The 22,066-nt window shown below is 45.3% G+C and overlaps 1 protein-coding gene across 7 annotated transcripts in view; it reads left to right on the plus strand.

Moving 5' to 3' along the window:
* Nucleotides 1-22,066, plus strand: part of AUTS2 (activator of transcription and developmental regulator AUTS2) — a 780,406-nt gene that overhangs the window by 252,243 nt on the left and 506,097 nt on the right. Inside the window, exon 1 of one of the 7 annotated variants that reach the window (XM_054084897.1) lies at nucleotides 6,782-7,286. The exons of the other annotated variants lie outside the window; for them this stretch is intronic. Within the exon in view, the coding sequence (XP_053940872.1) occupies nucleotides 7,239-7,286 (48 nt within the window). The 5' untranslated portion in view covers nucleotides 6,782-7,238. Of the gene's footprint in view, nucleotides 1-6,781; nucleotides 7,287-22,066 lie in introns of those variants that run through there. 7 annotated transcript variants of the gene reach the window in all.

A 22,066-nucleotide genomic window follows, 5' to 3' on the forward strand; every position in this document is an offset into this window, starting at 1 on the left:
CCCTCTCCAGTTTATACCCATTGCTCCTCATCCTATCCCCACAAGCCTTTATGAACAGCCCCTCTCCAGCCCTCCTGTAGTCCCTTCAGGTATTGGAAGGTTCCTATAAGATCTCCTCTGAGCCTTCTCTTCTCCAGGATGAACAACCCCAACTCTCTCAGCCTGTCCCCTCTGATCATCTTCGTAGCCTCCTCTGAACCCATTCCAACAGCTCCATCTCCTTCTTATGTTGAGGATTCCAGAACTGGACACAACCCTCCAGATGATGTCTCCCAAGAGAGGAACAGAAGAGCAGAATCCCCTCCCTCGCCCTGCTGGCCACGCTGCTTTGGATGCAGCCCAGGACACGGTTGGTTTCTGGGCTGCAAGCGGACGTTGGCGGCTCATGTCGAGCTTTACATCGACCATAACCCCAAGTCCTTCTCTGCAGGGCTGCTCTCAAGCACATCATCCCCCATCGCATACTGAAAATGGAGATTGCCCCGACCCAGGTGTAGGACCTTACACTTGGCCTTGTTGAACCTCATGAGTTTCTCACAGCCCCACTTCTCCAGCCTCTCCAGGTCCCTCTGGATGACATCCCATCCTTCTGGTATGAAACAACTGGTATTGATTGTTTCTTTGTCTCATGCAAAACCCGTGGTGGGGCTCACAGGAGGTTTATAGGTCATTACGTTTGCGGTGGCAGGGCTGCGCGGGGGCTGCAGCCGTCCAGATCTGCGTTTGCCGGGCCTGGATGCACGGACCTTCCAGTGTGCGGGAGGACAAGGCATCACAGTCCCTCCTCCCCTGGACCATGATCGCTGTCCCTGTGCCTCGGTGAGTGTTAAGCAGGTTCCAGCGCTTACTGCTTAATGTGAATTATCCTGTATCCACTGCTGAATGCAGGTGCTGTCGGCACTGCGGCCTTATCTGCTCTGGTATGGATTTTTAGAGTAAAATGTTTTGCTGAATAAGACTTAATTTAACTGTGGGCATTAGTTCCCTGCCACCTAATCCCTTTTTATGTTCAAAGGGAACTTATGGCAGTGCTTAAACGTATATGCGTACGTTGCAGGGAAAGATGGTCTTCTTTTCAGTTATTGCTTTATTTTCCCCCCTGGATATATTACTCCCTCCTCCGAGTTCCCTGTGTAAATGAGGGTGATACATACCGACAACCATATAATGTATCGCAGAGACATATTCCAGTAGGATGAAATGACGGAGTGTCACAGAAATCACTGCTTTCTGCATTTGAGAATTGTGCTATTTCGAATGCTTTTGGGTACTGGTGCGTTCTTAGAAGTGAACTTTTCTCCAGGTAATAAAACCCTGGTCAAATACCGCTGTAGCTCGAGAAACCAGAAGGCCAAGGAACAAAATGCAGAAGCATCGTGTTGGATTACGAAAGCATCCTTTGATCTTTCAATTCCATAAGCCATTTTGTCCATTACTGTTATTTTTTTTTAAATTACGGTTTAAAGCACTGCACCTTCTTTTTCAGAGAGATTAAAACGGCGTTTTAAGCAACCTTTGCCTCCCCTTGCTGAAGACACCCTCACGTGACGTCCTGGCACAGTTACATATATATCCTATAACGTCAGTAGCTTTGCTTGTTGTAACCTGATATAACTCAGCATGGCAGAAGTAACATATTGCGAGCCATAACGAGCCCAGCTCTCGTGCGCCAGGCTTATGGGCTGTCCTTCTTCTGCCTCAGTCTGTCTCTTGCAGATTGTAAACCACTAGCAAATGTCTGCTTCTTGTCATCTGTACACTGTATCGAGGTGTCTTTGAACCTTTCAGGCTTCTCTGGTTGTGCCTCCTAGCCATAATTTCACCGAGAGAGCTGAACACATGCCTGAGCTGGGTTATCACTCACCATAACTCATTACAAATTGTCACTTCACTGCAGGAGATAAAGTACTTCAAACTGCTTTTCTCAAGTTAATCTGTACTCTTTCTTTTTGAATCAAGCAGCCTTACTTATTAGATTTTATCCTGCTCCTAGGGAGAAGCAGCTGGAAGAGCTGGTAGGTCTTACAACAGGCAAGGAAGATGGTATTTGCATCTCTCAGGCAAAAAAAAGCCTTTCCATAAAGCAGGGCAAAAAAAGTCATGGCAAAAAAAGAAGCCTTTCCATAAAAGCAGGGCTGCTAGAGGGCTGGCGTTGGTCTCCTGCACCACTTTGTCCTGCGTCTCCATCTGAAATGGTGCCGGTCTTGGGAGCTCTGATACACTGGACCCAGGATGCAGCTTATTCTGTGCTTGCTCAAAGTGGATGTTAAAGCATAAAAGCTCTCAGACGCCGCCAGCCCGCGTTGGGTTCAAACCAGTGACCGAGAGTTTCTTTTTCAAACGCGCGCAGAAGTACGAGTTGACAGCAGCATGGTTATGATGAGATTTTTCAGCAGCACTCAAGATGAAAGAGCAGATGGTGTTGATGGGAGAGCAGGGTTGTAAGGTACAAGATGGGATTGTTATCATGTTAATAACGAGACAGCAAATCCCGCAGTGCTTTCTGTTAGACTGAAAGATGATAGTTCCCTGTTGGCCTTCATAGGAATCAGAAATGTCCCCAGGAGGCTGCAGACGCCTCCTTGGTTCATCGTGTTGGTTCCCGGACAGAGCCATCCATTTGTTTGGGTTTGGACTTTCTGACCCCTTTCCTTGCTGTCCATGTCCTGGGCAGCCTTTTAGGGTGTAAAGGAGTTTGAAGACAGAGCTGGTGTAATTCTGGGTTACTTTTAAAACAGAAGCACTGTTGTAGAATATGGGTACTTTGAAGTAAATGTAGTATTTGTAGGTTTAAAGCTCTGAAGTTGCTGGGCACGCTAGAAAGAAGATAGGCAGACAGAGCTCCAGCACTTGCACTTCATTTAAAGTAATCCATATTGCTCTGCAATTCACTGAACTTGGGGAAAACCTTTCTCTTTTAGTCAGCATGCAGATCCCCCAGGCTTTGCTCTCATTTTCAGGAATCTTCCAGGGATCGCTGCTTTGGCTGGTATGTTAGGAGCAGTTCTGAACTGTGAAAAACATTTTCAAATCCTTTTTATTTATACTCATTCCAAATTGCCTTTTTTTCTTTTCACAGGCTAATTATAAAAATTGCTGTAAACATTTTCTGGAGATGGGATCTTCTTATTTATCTAAACTTTGTTTGTGCTTGTTGTTTATGTCCTAGTTTTTTCAACATCCCCACACTTCACTCTGTCAGTTGGGAAGTGTGAAAGCTGTTATGGTAATAGGGAGTGAGATGATTTTCTGCTCTCATAGTGCCAAGGAGATAGGGATGGATGTAATTCATCTTGGATGTAGTCCCTGCTGCAAATACATCATCTTGCTTTAGCCTCCCTGCACACATGGATGTACGCGTAGAGGTTCATTTTGCTGGGGATGAGGGTCAGTGCTCTTTACTCCGGGATCAGCGTAGCTCGGCTCCGTTGTGTGCCCTTTCAGGGAGGTTCCTCCGGACATTGGTACTGCAGCACAGATGAGGTGAAATAGTGCCTGGTTCCCTCCTTCCTTCCTCCCACGGAGCACCAAGACGACGTGAGTCTGACTTGATGGCATAGATGGAGGCAAAGATAAGAGGAGGAGGTACAACCTGCTTTTAGGAGACTTAAAAATCAAACTGCAACAACTTGCTGTTGGGTTTGTGTTACTGTACGATTAGCTTTGTCATGGGGGATAATTGAAATGAACGCAGATCGATATCTAAATATGCATTGGTGTGTATTAAAAGGCTTAGAACCAATGGTCTGTTAAAAAGGAGGTTATTTCAATTCCTTTGTACACTTTCTCACATTTGCAGTGGTAAATTAGAGTATGGCAAAACCTGCTGAATCAATCAAAAGATGTTTATTCTGTGAGAATTGCAAATATTGTATCAAAATATGGTTCACTTTGAGGGGTTATAGAAAATCAAGTCTGGATTTTGGCTGTACAAACTTAGAATCTGAATAGGACGTTATTTCATGTTATTAATGGATATTTGAAAGAGGAGGTGTGGGATGAAACCCTATCCAAGGTATTGTTTGTCTGGCAACATGTCGCTGTTGGCAAAATAGAAGCAAAGCTGTTGTCTGATGCACCACATAGACAATAACTTTATAAAATACGAAATACATTTCGGACAATGGCTGCGACTGCAGGTTTTGAAATAACTGATGCGTTCTGCTCGACTGCAAAGATGAATGCAGTGTTGAAGATCAAACTGTTGTGTGCTTCGTGTGCACGTGCAAACTTAAACTGCCTGTTGTGTTGTACGAAATAGGCTTCTGCTGGTGCTGGTGAGGCTTCTGCTGGTGCTTCTGCTGGTGCTGGTGCTGCTTGTGGGTGCTGATGTGTCAACAGTATGATAAAAAAAGAGCAATCCTGGGGTGCGATCGGCCTGGGGATGTGATAGCTGGAAATTCTGTGTCTCCGTTCCTCGTCCTGCACTTGTCTTTTGATTACAAAAGGACAGCTCTCAAGGGATGTCGTTGTACATTTTCCTGAGATGGAATAATAGCTCTGTGTTTTGTGACCATGGTACTTTAGATCCTGCCAGATGCTAATGAACCAGTGGAAAACATCCAGGGCCTGGTAATTGCCTTGAGCCACAGCTGTTTGTGCTCTGTACATAGCGTCAAAGCTCTCTGCTTCGGTGGCTGTGCCCTGTGATCTTGCCCCAAGGTCCCCTCAGGGCTCCTAGAGGTCAACGCAGCGAGCACGCTTCCTATAATTGAGTACAAGAGAGCGTGGTGGCCGTCTGGACACGGGCAGCTTGAGGACAAGGCATGCTCTCGACACCACCGATGTGCTTCTCGTTTGGTGTCTGCAGTCAGTCCTGGGCAGGGAGGGTGTCCGTGCAGGGTCCAGAGCCCCGGCAGAGTGGGAGCTGGGAAGGAAGCGAGGCTTTTGTGCTCACCTGGTCTCATTCAAGCATACAGCCAGACCTATCCTATGTATTAATTTGCTGATTCAAAAACCGGCTTTATAGGTGCAGAAAATCAAAGGTGCTAATAAAAATCAGTGTTTTCTTTGGATGAGTGTTCCCTGTAGCAGACCTTCCCATCCACTGTTGCCTTTGCAAGATGTGATTTGTGATGTTTCCATAGACCTAGAAGAAGCTGAGACATTGTCCCACCCTGTATATGTTTAATTCTCCGCTTCTCTGGGAGAATTAAGGGAGTGTGGGATCCATGGCAAACCATTTCTGAGAGCTGTAAATGGCAGTGACTGGAACCAGTGAGGCTGAGGTTGCGTCGAGGAGGTCAGAGGGGCCATGCTGGGCAGGGAAGGGCAGGGATCTCCCTGCGGAGCCGACCTGAACAGCCTCACCTCCAGCTGCTCCAGTGGGGTGCGGACCTGGGGAGGATAGAACCAGGCCATCTATTCAGTGAAGTGTTTGTTACTGGTCTTTATGGGTATCTGGACCCCTTGTGTTAGTCCTGGTTGATTAAAAGTTCTAAAAACATCTGCTGGGAAGTGAGTGACTGACCAAGCTCTCGAAGTTAAAGCTCTCAGATGAAGCAGTGACACCAGTACCGTATTGATAACACTTTTTAGGTTAGTAATATTGACAAACCAGGTTTCAGGATCTGTTTCATCCACTATGTATCTCCGTGTGTGCATGTAGTAGGAGGTGGTGCACGTGTTTATTCTCACTCAGCCTGTGAGAAAGATACCTAGAGCTAGGAAAGGTGCAGAGGAGGATGAAAGGGATGTGCGGGGACATGCACGACTTCCCTACATGGAGAAATGTGTGGGAGTCTGCAGTCCCCAAAAGGTGTGATACAAGAGAGACAAGAAAAATCTGTAAAATCCTAACTGATCCAAAGATGATAAGGAGTGAATTATTCTCTTTTTTTTTTGAAAGATAGGAAACTGAGCCTCCCAGTTAAATAACCAGGAGGCTGGTTAAAAACAACAGAATGAGGTGACTTTCTCCTACTGCATATAGTGAAATTCTGAACTTCATTCTGCATCTTATAGAAACATAAAGGGGGTCAACTGCATGCTTGGCAGGTTCAGGTCCATCTGGCTTACTAGATGTGATGCTGTGAGTGCTTGAGATTTCTTGCATTTTTTCCTTGCGCGTCTTAAAGTGTGTGGACATGGGATGCTGGACCAGATAGCTCTGCTTCAGCACAGCACTTTTGTATTCAGTGGAAATACAGTAGGCTGATTATATTCATCCTGTACTTTGCAACTTGATATTCATCACTCTGTGGCATGCTTGGAGCTGGGAGATTTGCAGTGAGACGCAACCAAATCAATGTGTCTCATTAAACCAGAGATAGGGAATTGGGCAGCGTTTCTAAATGGACAAAAGAACAAATAGTCTGATAGATATTTTCCCTGGATTGTTTATGCATGAGTTTCATATTGATAGGGGTGATTTTGTTTCCCCCCCCCCCGCCTTTTTTTTCTTTTTTAAAGGCTCTTTACAGATATTATTCTGAAACATTAGCCTGACAGCCTCAAAGCTTAACAAGTGAGTGTGCAGAGGGAGAGCTGAGCTGGGGGGAGCAGAGGAGAGCCTGACTGATTGCTTGCTCTGCTTACATGGAAGCATTACTGCAGCTGCAGCATTGGAAAGGAGATATTTGCTTTATGCTTAAGAGGCTTTATTGTTTCTACACTATATATAGTTCTGTAATCTTTCTTTAGATGGGGAGGGCAGTGTGGGACAGCCTCGCAAGCATCACCACCCTGCTTGGTGGGAGAGCGAGGGGTTAACGCGGTGGTGTAGGGTTCTACAAATGGGCAAGCTCATTGTCAGAATAATGTTTAGCCAGGTGTTAATCTGTGTCTGGAGGGAAGTGCTGGAATTCATTATTCATCCCACTGGGGGAGGTCGTGGTCCTGGGAGGCTGCCAGCGCTGGAGCCAGCCTCCTGGCTTTACTGACATGTGCCATTGGTGATGAATGCAGCTGAAGTCCATTTGAGGAATTCTCCTGTCAGACAGCCAAGCTGAGAGCGCAGCGCGGAGCTGAGGCATTCGGCGAGCTCTGTTGCAGCAAGCGAGATCGTGCTCGGTGCTGGGAGGGCAGGAGGGGACAAACTGGAACCGTGGAGGAAAGCATCGCTTCTCCTTTCTGTCCTTTTTTTTTTGCCTCTCTCCAACCCTTCGCTTCCCCTAAAGTCTGTGCTCCCGTAGGAAAATCGTTGCCTCTGACAAAAAGAGTGCCAGCACGCTGCTTTTCATCAGCAAGATAGGTTTGAGCTGCTTTTTTGTTGTTTAACAAGGGCAGAAGGTGAGACAATGATCAAGTCAAGTTGGTTCTACGTCAAGTTCAAGTATGCGGAGAAGGTAAGTCAATCCGTTTTCTCCTGAAGCCTTTCCCAAGGGGTTGCTGTGGGGTCGCCTGCAGCCCCTGTCTCTTGCCTGGCTGTTCTGGCCACCAGCAGAGTGAAAGCCGCTGAGAAGTTTGGCTGGTGGATTTGTTCGCCCATGGCTGAATAGGTAACGCTGTGCGAAAGCCGGGGCAGCGCAGGGTATGGGCGCAAAATGTGACAGCCCCAACTTCAGCGTGATGCAAATGGAAGAGAAAAGCAAAGCTTAGATCTCATTCCTATGGTGCTGTGTCGGGGGAAAAAGGCAGTGATTGCGATGTATTTGTTTTTCTCAAGTGGAGCTTGTATGGAAGAAATATTTCTTGTTCTGTTGAGCTGGTTGTGAGATGTGACCTGCTTCTGCAAGGAAATGGGTTCTTTTCTTCTCCTTTAGTAATGAAGTAAATGTTTAATTATCTGTGATTTCTACTGGAAAAAGATGTTTTATTGATCAGAAAGTAGTGAGATGTATTCTTAGCCTGCTTGCTGGGGGTTTTAGTGTGGAAGTTGCTGCATTTCCTATTGCGCAAACATGGTGCTTTCTGCTGGCTTTTCCTTTTCCACTCATGTACCGCTTTATTTTGCCCATCCCTTGGTACCCAGATGCCTGGGGGAAGCACAAGGATGGGGATGGGAGATAGGATGGACCAAGATTCCAGCAGGGACCTGCCTGGCAGCGCTGCATTTTCACTGAGCATCCCTCTGGAGGGCTCCTGCCCCAGGTTCAAGGCTGATCCTATTGCCAGTAACACTGAGAGGCAGTCACGGTGTTTGGATGTAGCACGCTGTTTCCTTTAATCCAGCAAAATGGGGAAGAGAGCAAGACAACTTTTGTGATGACAATCCTAAGGAGTTTCACTGTTTTCCCTAAGCACCCTCGAGCAGTGAGCAACTTGCTGCTCTTAAAACAGAAGGAAAATCCAAATACGTGCTGTTAGCCTGAAATTTTCTATTCTGGCAAATAGTCCTCTGTTGATTTATTTCCTGTCTTTGTGCCTCAAGTTATACTGCACACAGTGAAAGCATATATATTCCATTTAACACAAAGCATATATATTCCATTTAACACAAAGCATATATATTCTATTTAACACAAAGCATATATATTCTATTTAACACAAAGCATATATATTCCATTTAACACAAAGCATATATATTCCATTTAACAAGATTTTCCTATCATTTATCCCAGGCTGCAGATGCGTATTTAACAAAGTCACAGATTTAACTATTCCATTTTCAGTTGTTTTGGGCAGCCTAACAAAGGCAATTTGACTGTGAAATCTGCTTTATTAGGTGGTTATATTTTATCTCTTGGATGCTTCACTGCAATAATTCTCAGTTATTTCAAGTCATATCAGACCTATAAACACCTATATCAAAACAAATTTACTCTGCTTATTTAGCATATGAAACTCTTCCTGGGAAGAAAACCTAATGAAATCACTAATTATCTGCCAGGGGGTGAGACCAGCTATGTAAAATACCAGGGAATTTTGGTTTTTCACCTTCACATTTTTTGATTCAATTTCTTTTTCTTCCTTTTAGTACTCCTTACACCCAGAAAGCCCTCATGTCCCTGAGCGGAGCAGATAATGTTCCTGCTTTTCTGTCACCGCTAGTGAATTGGTGTCTGTGTTACATAACCTGTCGTTCCGGTTTTGTCAGACACAGATTTTTTTGAGATCTACAACCTGCGAAATTTGAGCATGGATGAAATCCAGGAGACCCATTTGATCGGTACTTTTTTTTTTAGAGTTACTTGTGCTTTACAAGATTTTCTTCTGATTCACCGGGGAAGTTGCCAAGTCTGTTCATCTGCTGAGGAAAATCCTGACCAAGCCCAAACTCATCATGCACACACACAGCAAGGCAAAAGCTGAAGAACATGCCTGGTGATTTATAGAATTTCACATGTGATAAGAGACCATTAGTCCTCTGTGTGGAAATGAAGTTTTCCTAATGGAAACCACTTGAGGAGCGTAGATGTTGGCCATGGGGCAGGGGATGTACCCCTTGCTGAACGCAGGGATTGTGTCAGCGTTCTTGTTGCAGTTGGTGCTTGGCTTGTTCTGCCAAGACTGTCTGCCTGTAAAAGCGGTGCTAGTGTGAGTTAGGTGTGAATTGACACTGAATTTATTAAGCTGGTGCAGTTCTCTGGCTGGACACGGTGGGTAGACGCTCCACGAAGCAAGTTCCTCCGCATTAGTGCAGCCACCTTGCTTAAAAATAAGGTCAAATTCTTTTGCGACTCTTCCATGTTGTCAAGGAACTGGGTTTATGTTAGCTAAGCTGAAGTACCTTTGAAATTCTCAAACTAGCTTTTTCCAGCACTCGGTCTGAGTGGATTTAAAATCTTACTTGGAGCTGCAGTTTCTCATTTTCAGCTGGCATCAGTGTGGGCTGCTGCGGGAATGAGCGTTCCCACTCCCAGCTACACGTTGTCAGCGGTGGTGCTGTGCAGCCACGTGGTGACATGCCTCCGGGAGCTGATCCAACTGGGACTCAACGGGTTGTTTTCCTTTTTTTGGGCTGGCTTCATTTTCAGGCAGCTCAGCGTGTGTCCCAGTTCACCGTGAGCGTACAGCCGTAACGAGGTACCTGTCAGTGCCCTGTTGAGGGAGAGTCGGAAGGACAGTCATATCTCTGCTGGCAGCAGCCTGGAAAACGAAATTAATTTAAGTTTGCTCTCCTCATTTGGTGTGTAATCTCTGTTTAAGGGAGGTCATCTTAGGTTAGGGACAGGTCGGGTCTCTGTCCTCCTGTTGGTGCAGTAGCTCAGTTAAATCAAGGGCTTTCCCTGTGTGTGCCACGACACTGCCATTGCACCACTCCCGCTTAATTCTCTTGTGAAGAAGTTCATTGACATTTTTATTAGCTGGCTGCCTTCGCTGGAGTTGACATCCATGCCTCTGGCCATCACAATTCTTTTTTTCCCCCTTGTATTTGTTTTGGAAGATTTTGTTGTCTGAAGGCCCCTCCGTGCTGAAGCATATATATTAATATGCATATCAGAGCTGGCTCAGCAGGCAGCTTATATATTGTCAAATATTCCTTCACATCGAGATGTCGACCTGTTTTATTCACTTGGCGTAACTACGCTTTGTGCTATAAACTATACTGTTGATTGTGTTTGAACGTTGCTCGTCCCATCTGGGCTACGTGCTGCCGCTGCAGAGAGACCCAAACCAAGGTCTGGTGATGTCACTTGCCTGAGCTTCAAGGAAATCCAACCCTTGCAGGTCTTTGGGAGCTTCTGAATTCATCACATCTGCTGCCACCCTTGAAATACCTTAGCTGGTCAACTTGTGTCGCCTGCCTGCTTGGGCAGTGACTGGTTTTTACTGGCAGGGACAAAATTCAGTGGCCCTGCCTTTGTGGCTTCGACAGAAAGCCCAAGAAATGGTCTTAAACTGCCTTTGGACATTCACCTTTTATCCTCTGAACATGTTGGAACTGGAAACAGAAGAGAGAGATGTGGGATAAGCTTGGGTATGTTAGTTTGCTCAAGTCATCCAAACAGTTATTTTATGTTGTGGTAGACAAGTGCTGTAAAACCATCTCGCAGCAGTGTATTTTTAATTGTGATTAAAAGAATCAGATAATAAAACTAACCAAAGTAGGAATGCACACAACTTCATCTTGACTCTATTATCAAGTTAATTGCAAACATTCTATCATATAAACTTCAAGGGAGCACACGGAAAAAAACCCCAAAGTTTTCATGTTTACCCTTTTGAAGATTTAATGTAAGGTCATTTGGACCGGAGCCATTTTTACAGAATACCCATATTCAGTCTGAGTGCATTTAGACTGCAATTAAAGTTCAGCGATTTCATACAAATAGTAGCACTGACACGAGGAAATCAGTTTGATCTGAGCTCTTGGAAATGTATGAAATTCTAGAAAGCGTGGGAGATGTGTGGCGAGAGGCAGCGTGAGTAGGCACTCTGCCTTCACTCATTCCTGATCTTATCTGAGCAATCACGTGGATGAAGCTGGAGGACTTGGAAGATTCTGCTTTGTCCCTAAAAAGCCTTGTTCCTTGTTTGAGCCTCATTCCTAGATATTGCTGAGCTGAAGCTGAATTTTCCTGTTCCCTGCAGTGCCCAAGGGAGACAAGTGCTGTATTCCTAGCTGGAAAATTAGATTAAAACACCAGGTACCTAGATACAGGGTACGTTCCTTTCTTCTTCTGAAGTAGGACTCCCACTACTCTGAAAGGCAGTTTACAGTTTTGACAGCTAAAATAAAAAGCCTTAAGGACAAGCAACCACTTTGAATGTTCGAAGGGCTTCATTTCCAGCAGAAAGATTTCAATTACAGCAATTTTCCTCGAGTAAGTACAAAGAGGTAAATGGAACCCCTGTTTCAAATGTTAAACTTGCAGACTACATTATTACCAGTTGTACTTTGAAAGTATGGGATAAAACCAATCTAAATCAAAGCCGTGATTCCAAATGACTTTTTAAGAGTATGATGAGGTCTACACCCAGTAATTCAGCCACTTGGTGCTGAGCAGCGCAGAGCGCATCAAATGTGACTTTCATTACATTGTGCTGCTCTTCCGGAGGATCGAGGCAGGAAGCGTCTGACAAACACCCAGAGCTGCATCTTGAAAGGGCTGCTCTGCAGCTGGAGAGCTGCGTGTTGGCTGTATTTTTAGAGAATTTAAGGGTTTTTTTTTTCTTCTTTTTTCTCTGACTTTGCTCATGATTTGTCTTGTCTTTTACAACAGTACTTTGACAGAGATTTGGTTATTTATCCCCTGTGTGACACAACCTCTCCTGCTTCCCATTCCCCACAAAAAAAAAGGTTTTTCATCTCCGGATCGCTTCCTCCCCTTGTAGGGGTAGGGAAAGCATTTTCAGTCTGTGGGATTTTAGACCAGATATTGAAATGTGATGTTTGTGTAGCACAAGGGACTGAAAGCCAAGATCATAGGAGCACTGGAAAAGGTTGCCCCGAGCAGTGGTGGCTGCCCCATCCCTGGAGATGTTCCAGGCCAGATTGGATGGGGCTTGGAGCCCCTGAGCCAGTGGGAGGTGTCCCTGCCCATGGAAGGGGGTTGGACCGGATGGGCTTTAAGTCCCTTCCAACCCAAACTATTCTGTGATTCTATGATTGATCAATCCAGTGACCTGAACTTACTGAAACATTCATTTTCACTGGAATGATGAGTTCTCCGTAAATCTATACAACGGCTTGACCGAGTCAGGGATAACCACTTCAGTTGGTAACTTTTTGGGTCACAGGAAGGGCAGGGAGTTGACCAGCCTGCTCCTTGAGCAACTCCGTCTTCCCAGGAGAGGGGAACCCGCCTGCTTTTTGTCCAAAACCATTTGCTGAAGCTAATTGTGCTAATTTTATTTTATTTATTTTTGCTACTTCTTTACCTAGTTGCTTTGTTAATGGATTTCTGCAGGTGTGAAATCAGATGTTGCCCCTTAAACTGTTGGAAATGATCAGCAAAGGGCTGTGTCTTCTCAAATTACTTGGCACAGACACCTGGTTTAGTATTTTTATCATTTTTAGCTGTTGAAATTTTTCCTTTCCTGCCTATGAATATTAAAAGTTTTCTCTTTTTTTTTTTTCTAAATCGTGTTGCAACTGTGACTCTCAGCATTTTAAGGAAATGAGTGAGATTTGTTGTCTATGTGCTTGACTACACAACAAATTCAAGCAAAGAGCTGTAGGAATTTAATTTATCTGTAAATTGTTGTAAATGTGCCCGTGTGCTTTAGGAGCCTGCGCTGACTTTGACTCCGCTGCTTACCCCACTGGTTTGCTGGGTGACCCTTTGTTTGCCATTTCTGCCCTAACACAGAGAATCCCCTTGCTTCATATTTTGGCTTTTCCTTACCATAGCATGATTTTATCTGGCATTTCTGTGGACACAAAGGTGTCAAAGGACAACAGGGGTTTGCTGGCGGTGGATGCAGCCTGCACCGCTGCTGGGCTTTGCTGGAATCGGGTAACGGTGCAGGCTGTGAACCACTTAATCTGTGTATGTTTCATTGTCCAGCTGGTCTTTAAGGTCATGAGGTTAACTCAGATTTCAGAGCATTTGGAAGAGAACGCTGAGGATTGGTGGGATAAGTATGTTTACTGATGTAAACAGATCATTCTCCAATTCTGGCAGTCCTTGGTGGTTGGACCAGTTCTTGGAAGAGCTCTTGTTTGTTTTTACATAAGGGCATTTTAAGTGGGATTTTAAATCTTCTCGATTTCTTTCAGTTCTGCAAACTGGATGTTTGCAGTTTATTTTTTGCTAGAAGTGGTTATCATCAGCCCGTCCCATTCTGAAGTGAAGAATTAACAGCATCTGTAGATTCATTCTGCCTTGCTGGGAAGAGGGTAGAAATTTAAAGGACTTTTTTTTCCTTGATTTTGGGGCAGTTGTTGTATCCAGCATGTGGGGACTACTCAAGGGCTGCTCCTGCCTGGGGAGATGCCAGGAGCTCCATGGGACTCGCCGCAGCCTGGCATGGCCAAGGCACCATGAAATCCAAGTGGCATCCGTCTTCCCTTGGATATGTCTAGCAAAGGGAGCAGAAGCTGTTTGAGCAGTTCGGTGTCACTTTAGCGTCCTCCCACCTATTAGTGGGATTATGTAGGGGTTTTTTTTTTCCATGTGGAGCCTGCTTCAGAACAGCTTTGTCATTAATATCATCTAATAGAATTATAGAATGGTTTGGGTGGGAAGGAATCTTAAAGCCTGTCCAGTTGTGACCCCCCTGCCGTGGGCAGAGGCACTTTCCCCCAGATCAGATTGCTCAAAGCCTGGGATCGAGACCTGAAACTTTTCCATCATCTATAGTCCTGGTTTTTGTATTTGTATATTTGTGAGAGTAGGAAGAACTGCGTACCGATGGGAATGGTCAGTGGCAGGTGAAATAGTGAAGGAAAAAAAAAATCCTCTTACAGTCTTCCGATGTAAATTTTTTATCAACTCTGTTTTCTTCTGTTAAGCAACTTTTACAGCCTGCTGCACAAAACATGGAACTCAAAAACTTGCGCAATCAGCCGGATGTAATAGGCCAGCAATGCATCCGTTACACGTGTTCAGGTGTGCAATGTATTTAAATACAGTTTTGTGTGCATGACAGCATAGTCTTCAAAGAGTACCTTCGAAGACTTTCAGTCTTGCTTTCATAGTTCCTTAGGTTTTCTTCTTTCTTTGGAGAAAGAAGCTCGACTCTTTGTAATGAGAAGGAAATCCAGTTTTAAATACCTCAGAAGGCTGTGTCAGCTGATTTTGTATCAAAATTTCTAGAATGATTGTACCCTGTTTGGAGTCCGTGAACGCCATTCTTCAGTACAGCTGGACTGGAGGGTCCATAGATGGCAGATGAGGTTGTAACCTCATAATAATTATGTTTTATTTAGATTGCAATCCAAGTAATTAGAAGTGGGTTTTGTAGCAGCCCCTTTGACTGTGGATCTGGCAGTGTCCTTTCTGCAGGTGACCAGACTCCGTGCTGTCATCGCTGTTCGTGTGGTCTGTACACGAGGACTTGGACCTGGAGGCCCCGTTTGGAGCCAGGGCACTGCCCTCGGCTGCATATCTCCCCACAGAGCAGCCACCCTCCGGGGCGTCAGGGACAACATCTGGTTTACTTCTCAAATTAGAGACCAAGTGTGTTGGTTGTAGATGGCTCCCGTGGACATGGAGGTGCTCTCAGTCAGGGGGATGTGATGCCAGTGACCCTACCAGCAGCCTTTGGCCTCAATTTCAACAGTTGGCACTGGTGGAGTCACATCCCTGGAGGCATTCAGAAAATATGTAGACATGGCACTTTGGGGCATGATGGTGTTGGGCTGACAGTTGGACTGGATGATCTTTGAGGTCTTTTCCAGCGTTTATGATTCCATTTCTATCCATGTTTTGAATTCCTGCTTCCCGAGCTGCGTCTGTTACAGGATTCCAGCTCCTATTTAGCATCTGCCCATGGCTGGGCTGGGACCTCGCCGACCTCTGCTCGATGACGCAATGGAACTGCTTAATAATTATAGCAACACCCTCAGTACTGAAGTTATCTGAAAAAGCGATGGTATTTGTGGTTTCTTGAGGCTTTGGCCAAACAGGCCGTGCTTCCACCGCTCTGCCAGGAGCTGCCAGGTGCAGGGGTGGGCTCCGAGAGTTGGAATGCCATGGGCAAGAGCTCCCTGAGTCTCGCAAACGTGTCCAGTGAGGTTTTGCGTGGGTGAATCAGTGCAGAGGTGCGTGTGCGCGCTGCCTTTGCTGGGTGAGGAGCCTGGGAGGGGCTGCTTGGGGCTGGAAAAGAAGCGGACTCAAGCATGGCTGGGCACACACAAATGCAGAGGAATTCTTCTGAGCGGCTGTTGGGGACACGGCTTTTGACTGGTAAGCCCGTGGTATGTGCAGCGCTGTAGCCAGCGACGTGTAGGTACTTGATAGATTAATATTCAGGACACAGTAGATGAAAGAAGCTGGCTGGGAGGATGTCACACGCAATCTGTTCATCTGGAATTATTGTCTGGTTTGAAGCAAGATTCACCAGTTCTGGAGATGAAGAGAAAAAAAAAAAAACCTGCAGGTTTACTCGTGATTTTTTTACCCCCTGGACTTAATTTGCCTGAGGGCTGGTTCTGCCCTTTAATTATTTAAGAACTGGGTTTTGTTTACAGTTTGTAATAAAACTGATGAAAGATTAACAAGGTGCTTGTGAATCATTTTAAGCAAATTAAAGCTTTGACACACTTACAACTGCAAATATTTGAAAATTGTAAAGCAGAAGAATAAGAATAGACCAGATCAGATAATCAAGTTATTGGATTTGTTTGGGAGTAAAAATAATCTTGTTTGCAGTTGGATGTGAGAGGAGCAGCGTTGCCTGCGCTATCAAATATTTATGTGTGGTTTTAGCAAATTTGAAGACACTGGTTGTATGAAACAGTGCCGAGTATGTTAAAATATTGTTTTATTGCAGTGAGGGGTAGCAGCACAGGTGGAGCACGGGTCGGAGAAGGGATTCAGAGTGGAAGTACATGTGTCTAAGTTGACTGCAGGGGCAAGCTTGTGCCAGAGCGTGTTCGTGTTATGCTACTTTTAAGGACTGTGTTGACTTCTCTAAACCAGTTCTAACACCGTATGTGAAATGATGGATTCTGAGCTGCTTCCATGCAAGACCAAAATCAGGGAGGTTTTAACTCCATTTCTGTGCAAGAATGAGATCTTATTGATGATATCTTAATAATGAATATTTCCATCAAACCGTGACCACGGTGCTCAGTGGGAGTAAAAAAGACCAACCAACTGGCATATTAGGAAGCATACTAAGTATAGAACAGAACATGTTGCAATGATAGAACAGAAATCCTTGATTTAACCATGTCATGGACTTACTGTGCAGCACTCATCCTCTTGTCTCCAAAGCCTTGGAGGCACTCAGAGCAGAGCCACAAGGCTGTTCACAGATGTCAAACGAGCTCAGGGTGGGGAAGACCTAAATAAACTAGAACCCTTCAGCTGAGGAGATAGGTCAAGAAGATTTGACAGACGTTTGTGAAATCAAGTGGGACGTAGTGAGGATGGGAACTGCTCATTGCCTTCCAACGCACGAACTTGGAGATGTCAAAGGAAGTTGATAAGAGCCAAGCTGAAGGAGTTCAAAAGTAGGTGGTTCTTTGTGAAGGTGTTGACCAGTGCAACTGGTTGTCGGAGGAAATTGTGGGTGCTTGGAAGTTTACATTGCTTCTGGGAGAGTAGACTAGTTAGTGGAAGAAAAAGCAACTGATTGCCACTGAGCAGGCAGGAACCACATCAGGGGATCAGTGAGCTGGAAATGACTGGAGGTGGAAGCGAGTGAGAAAGATGTACGTATATAAATAGAGAGAGACAGGCGTATTACATATACTTAGCCTATTTTTGTTCTCTTCCTTTTGACATCCATTTACGGCCACCGTTGGAAAGAGGATGCTGCACAAGCTGAGCCTTTGATCTGGCCCAGCACAGCCGTTCTCTGTGCTGACAGTGCTGGTACAGCGCGTTCTGAAACATTTTGTCTTACACAAAGTGTTTTATATAAAAGTGGTGTTCCTCGACACCTGGCAAGCTTAGCAGCTATGGATTTGACTGTGATTTTTACCTTAAAACAAAGGCACATTTTGTATTACAACTTAGTATTAATAGCTGGATTCCTAATTTTCTGCTTAAAGTGCGCAGGGGCTGAGGAGAAGAATCTCCTTTCCTCTTCTATGTACTTCAATTTCTCCACCCCTAAAATCAGTGTCAATGCATGTGTGTTATGAGGATTATTATCTGTGCAGTGTTTTCAGGAGCATTCCAATGCATTTCTTGGAAGCTATTGGACAAGATGCAGGAGCAAGAGGAGACAAGCAGCATTCTGTCACAGGGTGCCCAGGAAAGTTTCAAGACAGGTAAATTGATGTTTTACAGAGCTCTTTAGCACTCCAGTGAAAAGCCTTAAGCCTAAATTATGTTTACAGTTGATAGAGGTGACAAGAAGCTTCTGGGGCAGATAAGGAGAGTTGGAGTCTTAATTAGATGGAGTCATTTTATTCCTTTGGGAGAGAGCTGTGAAAGCTAACACGGTGCCACTGCGGGTTCAAAGGTCTGTGTGTAGATCCTAATCTGCTTAAAAGATGGAGTAGAATTTCACTGACCGTATCATAGACTCGGGTTCAGTAACCAAATCGTTCCTTTCTTGAACCACCAAATATAAACTGTGAAAGAAGACGGAGGAATTTAAAGGAAGTGAATTAAGATATGCTTGTGTACAAGTGCTGCCTATCATTGAGAGATGCTGATAGAAATATTCCAGAAGCTCTGTAGCTGGTATGTTTTCCACCCTTTTCACCTGGCATCGTTGCATGGCTTTGATGGCAGCTCTAACGTACCTTGTTAAAGTTCTACTTCGAGGCAAATATCTAATCTGTGGGTCTCAGCAGTGTTTTAAAATGTCTTCCTTTGCTTTCCCCTATAGCTGATATTTCCATTTTGCTCTGCACTGTTGCAAATCCATTATAACCAGCTGGAGGTCACACACGTAGGTAGGGCCGACCTCCGTGTCGGAAGAGGGCACTGCATCCCTGTTCTTGGAAGTGCATGTGGGTTGCATTACTCTGTAGCTTTATTCAAGCAATATTTCTAGCTTCCAGTGCTCTACATGATACAGATGTTAGAGATGAATAGATAGTGTTTCTATTTCCTTGTTTAGTCTTCTGTAATTTTTCAGTGCTGCAATAAATCTTTGTCCAGCCTTCTTGAAGCTTCGCTTGTGTTTAGTGTATCCTCTCTGATTGTCAATGATCTCCTTTAAAAACCTAGGATCCGTTCCATCTGGTCCCAGGAACTTGGCAGCTTGTGTGGCGAGCAATAGCTGACAATTTTTTCTGAGTGTGCTAGTACAGAGAAGTCAGTTCATGGCTAAAAAGATTAAAATCCCTAAATCAGAAAAGCTGGAAAAATATAACAATTGCAGCTCTGCCAAGGAAGTGCTTCTTGTTGGATTAAAAAATCTTATGACAAGTTGAGAGAGAGATTTGGAAGTGTAATTCAATTCTGATGTCAGTCCAAGAGAGTTACAGCTGAAACTGTGTTAGAATACATTAGCGGCACTGCCTGGACAGGGAAAATCACCTGCCTCCCGGAGACAATCTTGTGCTGGTTTCCATTCTGCCTCAATTTGTTATGACCTAGTTTGGATTTCCCAGCTTTGCTGTCACTGAGGTTCCTCGTCGGATGTGTTGGGAAGAGGTCTCTGCTTCTGTGTCCATGGGTGCCCCTGCTGAAACACACTGCGTTCTGCAGCCGTGAGGAGACGGGGAGTGGGATGCTGGAATGGAAAGAGGTCAGGCTAGTGAATTGAGAGAGAGGGATCCATATGGTGACGTTGGAGGTGTTACATATGCCTTACACTCTGAGGAAGCACCCCCTCTTCTCGTCAGGATTGGCAGTAGCTGGGTACAGCGCTGCGGCTCTTGGTGAGAAGGTCTCTGGGTGGTGGGCGGATGCTTTTATGGTTTGCATCCAGCCCCAGAGGAGGTTTGCAGGGCTTTGGCTGTGCTGTTAGGGTTGGGCTCCTGAAGAGCGTGCCAAGTCTTGTAGGTAGGGCAGTGCTTCGCAGCAAAGTGACGCTATCAGCCCACCCCTTGCTGCCTCTTCCCCGTTCCTGCGGTTGTACTCACCAGCTTCCCAACCTTTTATTTTCCCCTTCCACATAGAAAGGGGAAACAAAAGAGAAACCAAGACAATCTGTCTCCTTAGCAGGAGGTATGGGTTGAAGTTTTGTTATTTGATGTCAGAGAACGGACTTACTCCATGCTCAGAGATCACTGTGGCACATTGGTGAGAGGCTTTGGGATTATCAGACTTCCTTGACAGTAGAGCAGCCCTGACCACGATGCCTCTAGTTCACTTGTTTCATTTAAGGGCTTATTAATAGCTAGATGAAGTCTTGTCTCTGTGCCACAGTTTCTCTCTGTGAAAGGAATATTTTATTTTCCTGTCTCTGCAGGTGATCGGGTTTTGGAGGCTCTGGGGTGCTTGGTTGCTCTCGGAGGGAAAGGTGGGCTCAGCTGCCTCGGACATGGGGAGGAAATATCTTCAAACATCCTAAATAATGTTTATTCATGAGAAGGAGCAAGCACCTCCAGGTGTTCCTTGGCCATGAATCTGGCAGCTTTGCAGTTGTAGATGTGGTTTTGACCCAAAGTAGCACTTGCAGGACCTCAGGAGCTTGACTGCAGCACTGGCTGGCACCACATTCCTTAAACGCTGATCAGTGGAGAGGGCCTTGTGGGACAATGCTGGTCAAAACAGGGAACAAACAGAAAGCCAGCAAGTCTCTCAGGGTTATAAGTGGCTTTTGGAAGGGTGGTTGAATATCCAGAGCTGCACAGAGTCAGTGGGAGAGCAGGGGACAGAGAGACTGGCTCTAACAGCGGGGGGGTCACCCATGAAGCGCTGGGACGATGCTGAGTACCTTCCTGCGCTCCGATTCTGCACTCCAGATGGGCAGTCCTGGCACTGGCTACACTAGTGGAGGGTGGCTTGCAAACCACTGTCTGCTTTGCTTCTCTGAGACCTGAGGTATCAATATACAGGGAAATGTGTGTGTATATCTCTGAAGTGCAGCCTGTCCTCTGCAGCCACATCAATTCTTTCATCCTCATTGGTTAAAAAAGTCGAAATAGAGCGTGTTTTTCCATAAATATTTCTATCCAGGTCTGCAGACTGTGTGGAACAGAGTCAGTGGTCAGGACTGCTCTGGGAAGAGAGCCTGCAGAGTTACAAACTGATTTTTATCATGACAATAGTCAAAACATCTGAAAGATTTGTGTGCAAGTGCGTGTCTGTGTTTCAACTCCTATAATACTTTCCGGCTTAAACGTTGCCAAATGCAGGTTCGATCGTATCTTTATGATTTTGATTTATAGTCTAATATTTTTCCACTTTGTGGTAATTCACTGAGGTGTGTAGAAGAAAATGTGCTGTTGGGTGTTTGCGTTTCTCTGTCTAATTTAATAAGCATTGCTAAGCCTGGAAGACAAGATGTCAGTCCTTGAACTGAATGGAGACCTTTTCTGAACTACAGTTCTGTTTTGTGATAAAGAGGGAAATTCTCTATAATTCTGTAGATCTTCATCAGACTGGATTAGGGCTTGGGTAGAAATTGTGGAGCCGCTTTGCCAGTGTATTTGGTTTTAGACAGTGCCTTCCTGCAGCTCCACAAGGCAGATGAGTGAGTTGAGCGCCTGTACGACTGGAATCAGTGAGGAACAGACATCTGGATTCCAGATGTGATATTGGATATTACACCATGCATGTATTTGCATCTTTTGATGCCCGACTTGAGATCTGGAATGGTGTGATTCTTTATAGCTCCACCGGCTTCGCTGTAAAAATGCTACTTAAGGACTGATCAATGAACCTAAGCCTTTTTCACCTCCCAGATCTTTCCTGAGTCTGCCCAAGACCTCATAATCATTTTATCAGTTTATTGGTGGTGTTATCACATGCAGCCGTGGCACACAACCTCAGCATAATGTACTCTTGCAGCAGAGTGCAGATAGCTGTAACTGGCCACGGCAGATCAATGCCATCGTCTAAGGATGGGTTTTAGGGGAAGAGTAATGGCATCTTACACCAAAAAGCCCTAGCGTGCAACTAATCTCTCTCTGGGATGAACTAAATAGCTCCTTTCACATGGAAGAACACCAGCCTTGGTGCTGAGGGGCTTGCCCAAAGACATGACGGTGAGGTTTTTGTCTGGGGTTTGGCCAGCTTTGGTTTGCCTTTCTTTTTAGAGGGGTCAGGGTTTTTCCTCGGCACTGCTGAAGCAGACTCTCCTCTCAAAACACAATGGTGTGCACTTTTTTCCCCCTCCACCAGATCAACAGTTTAGGAAATGAAGGAACGAAGAACCTGGAGTACAAGCTCTTTCTTCGTGGTGAGCTGAAGACATCTGCGCAGCTGAGCTGTCCCACCGCTGCGTGACGGGAGCTCAGCCCCACTGGCGTCCTTAATTACGGGCAGGGAAGACCTTTGCCAGGGCAGGACCTTTGCCAAGGGGGTTGATGCTGGCCAGGCTGCCCAGGCGAGAGTCAAACAGACTTCCATGCTGGAAAATGGCCTTAAATTAAATAGGTATCAGCCTGCTACTCTCAGAGCTGAATGTCAGCGCTAATAAACCAGAGGCTCCATCTTTCCCAAAGGACCTTTGGAATCAATTGAAAGCTGTGTCCTCCATCCCCCTTTCCCGGCGGGTG

The sequence above is a fragment of the Cuculus canorus genome, chromosome 20, assembly GCF_017976375.1.
Source record: "Cuculus canorus isolate bCucCan1 chromosome 20, bCucCan1.pri, whole genome shotgun sequence".
NCBI lineage: Eukaryota > Metazoa > Chordata > Aves > Cuculiformes > Cuculidae > Cuculus > Cuculus canorus.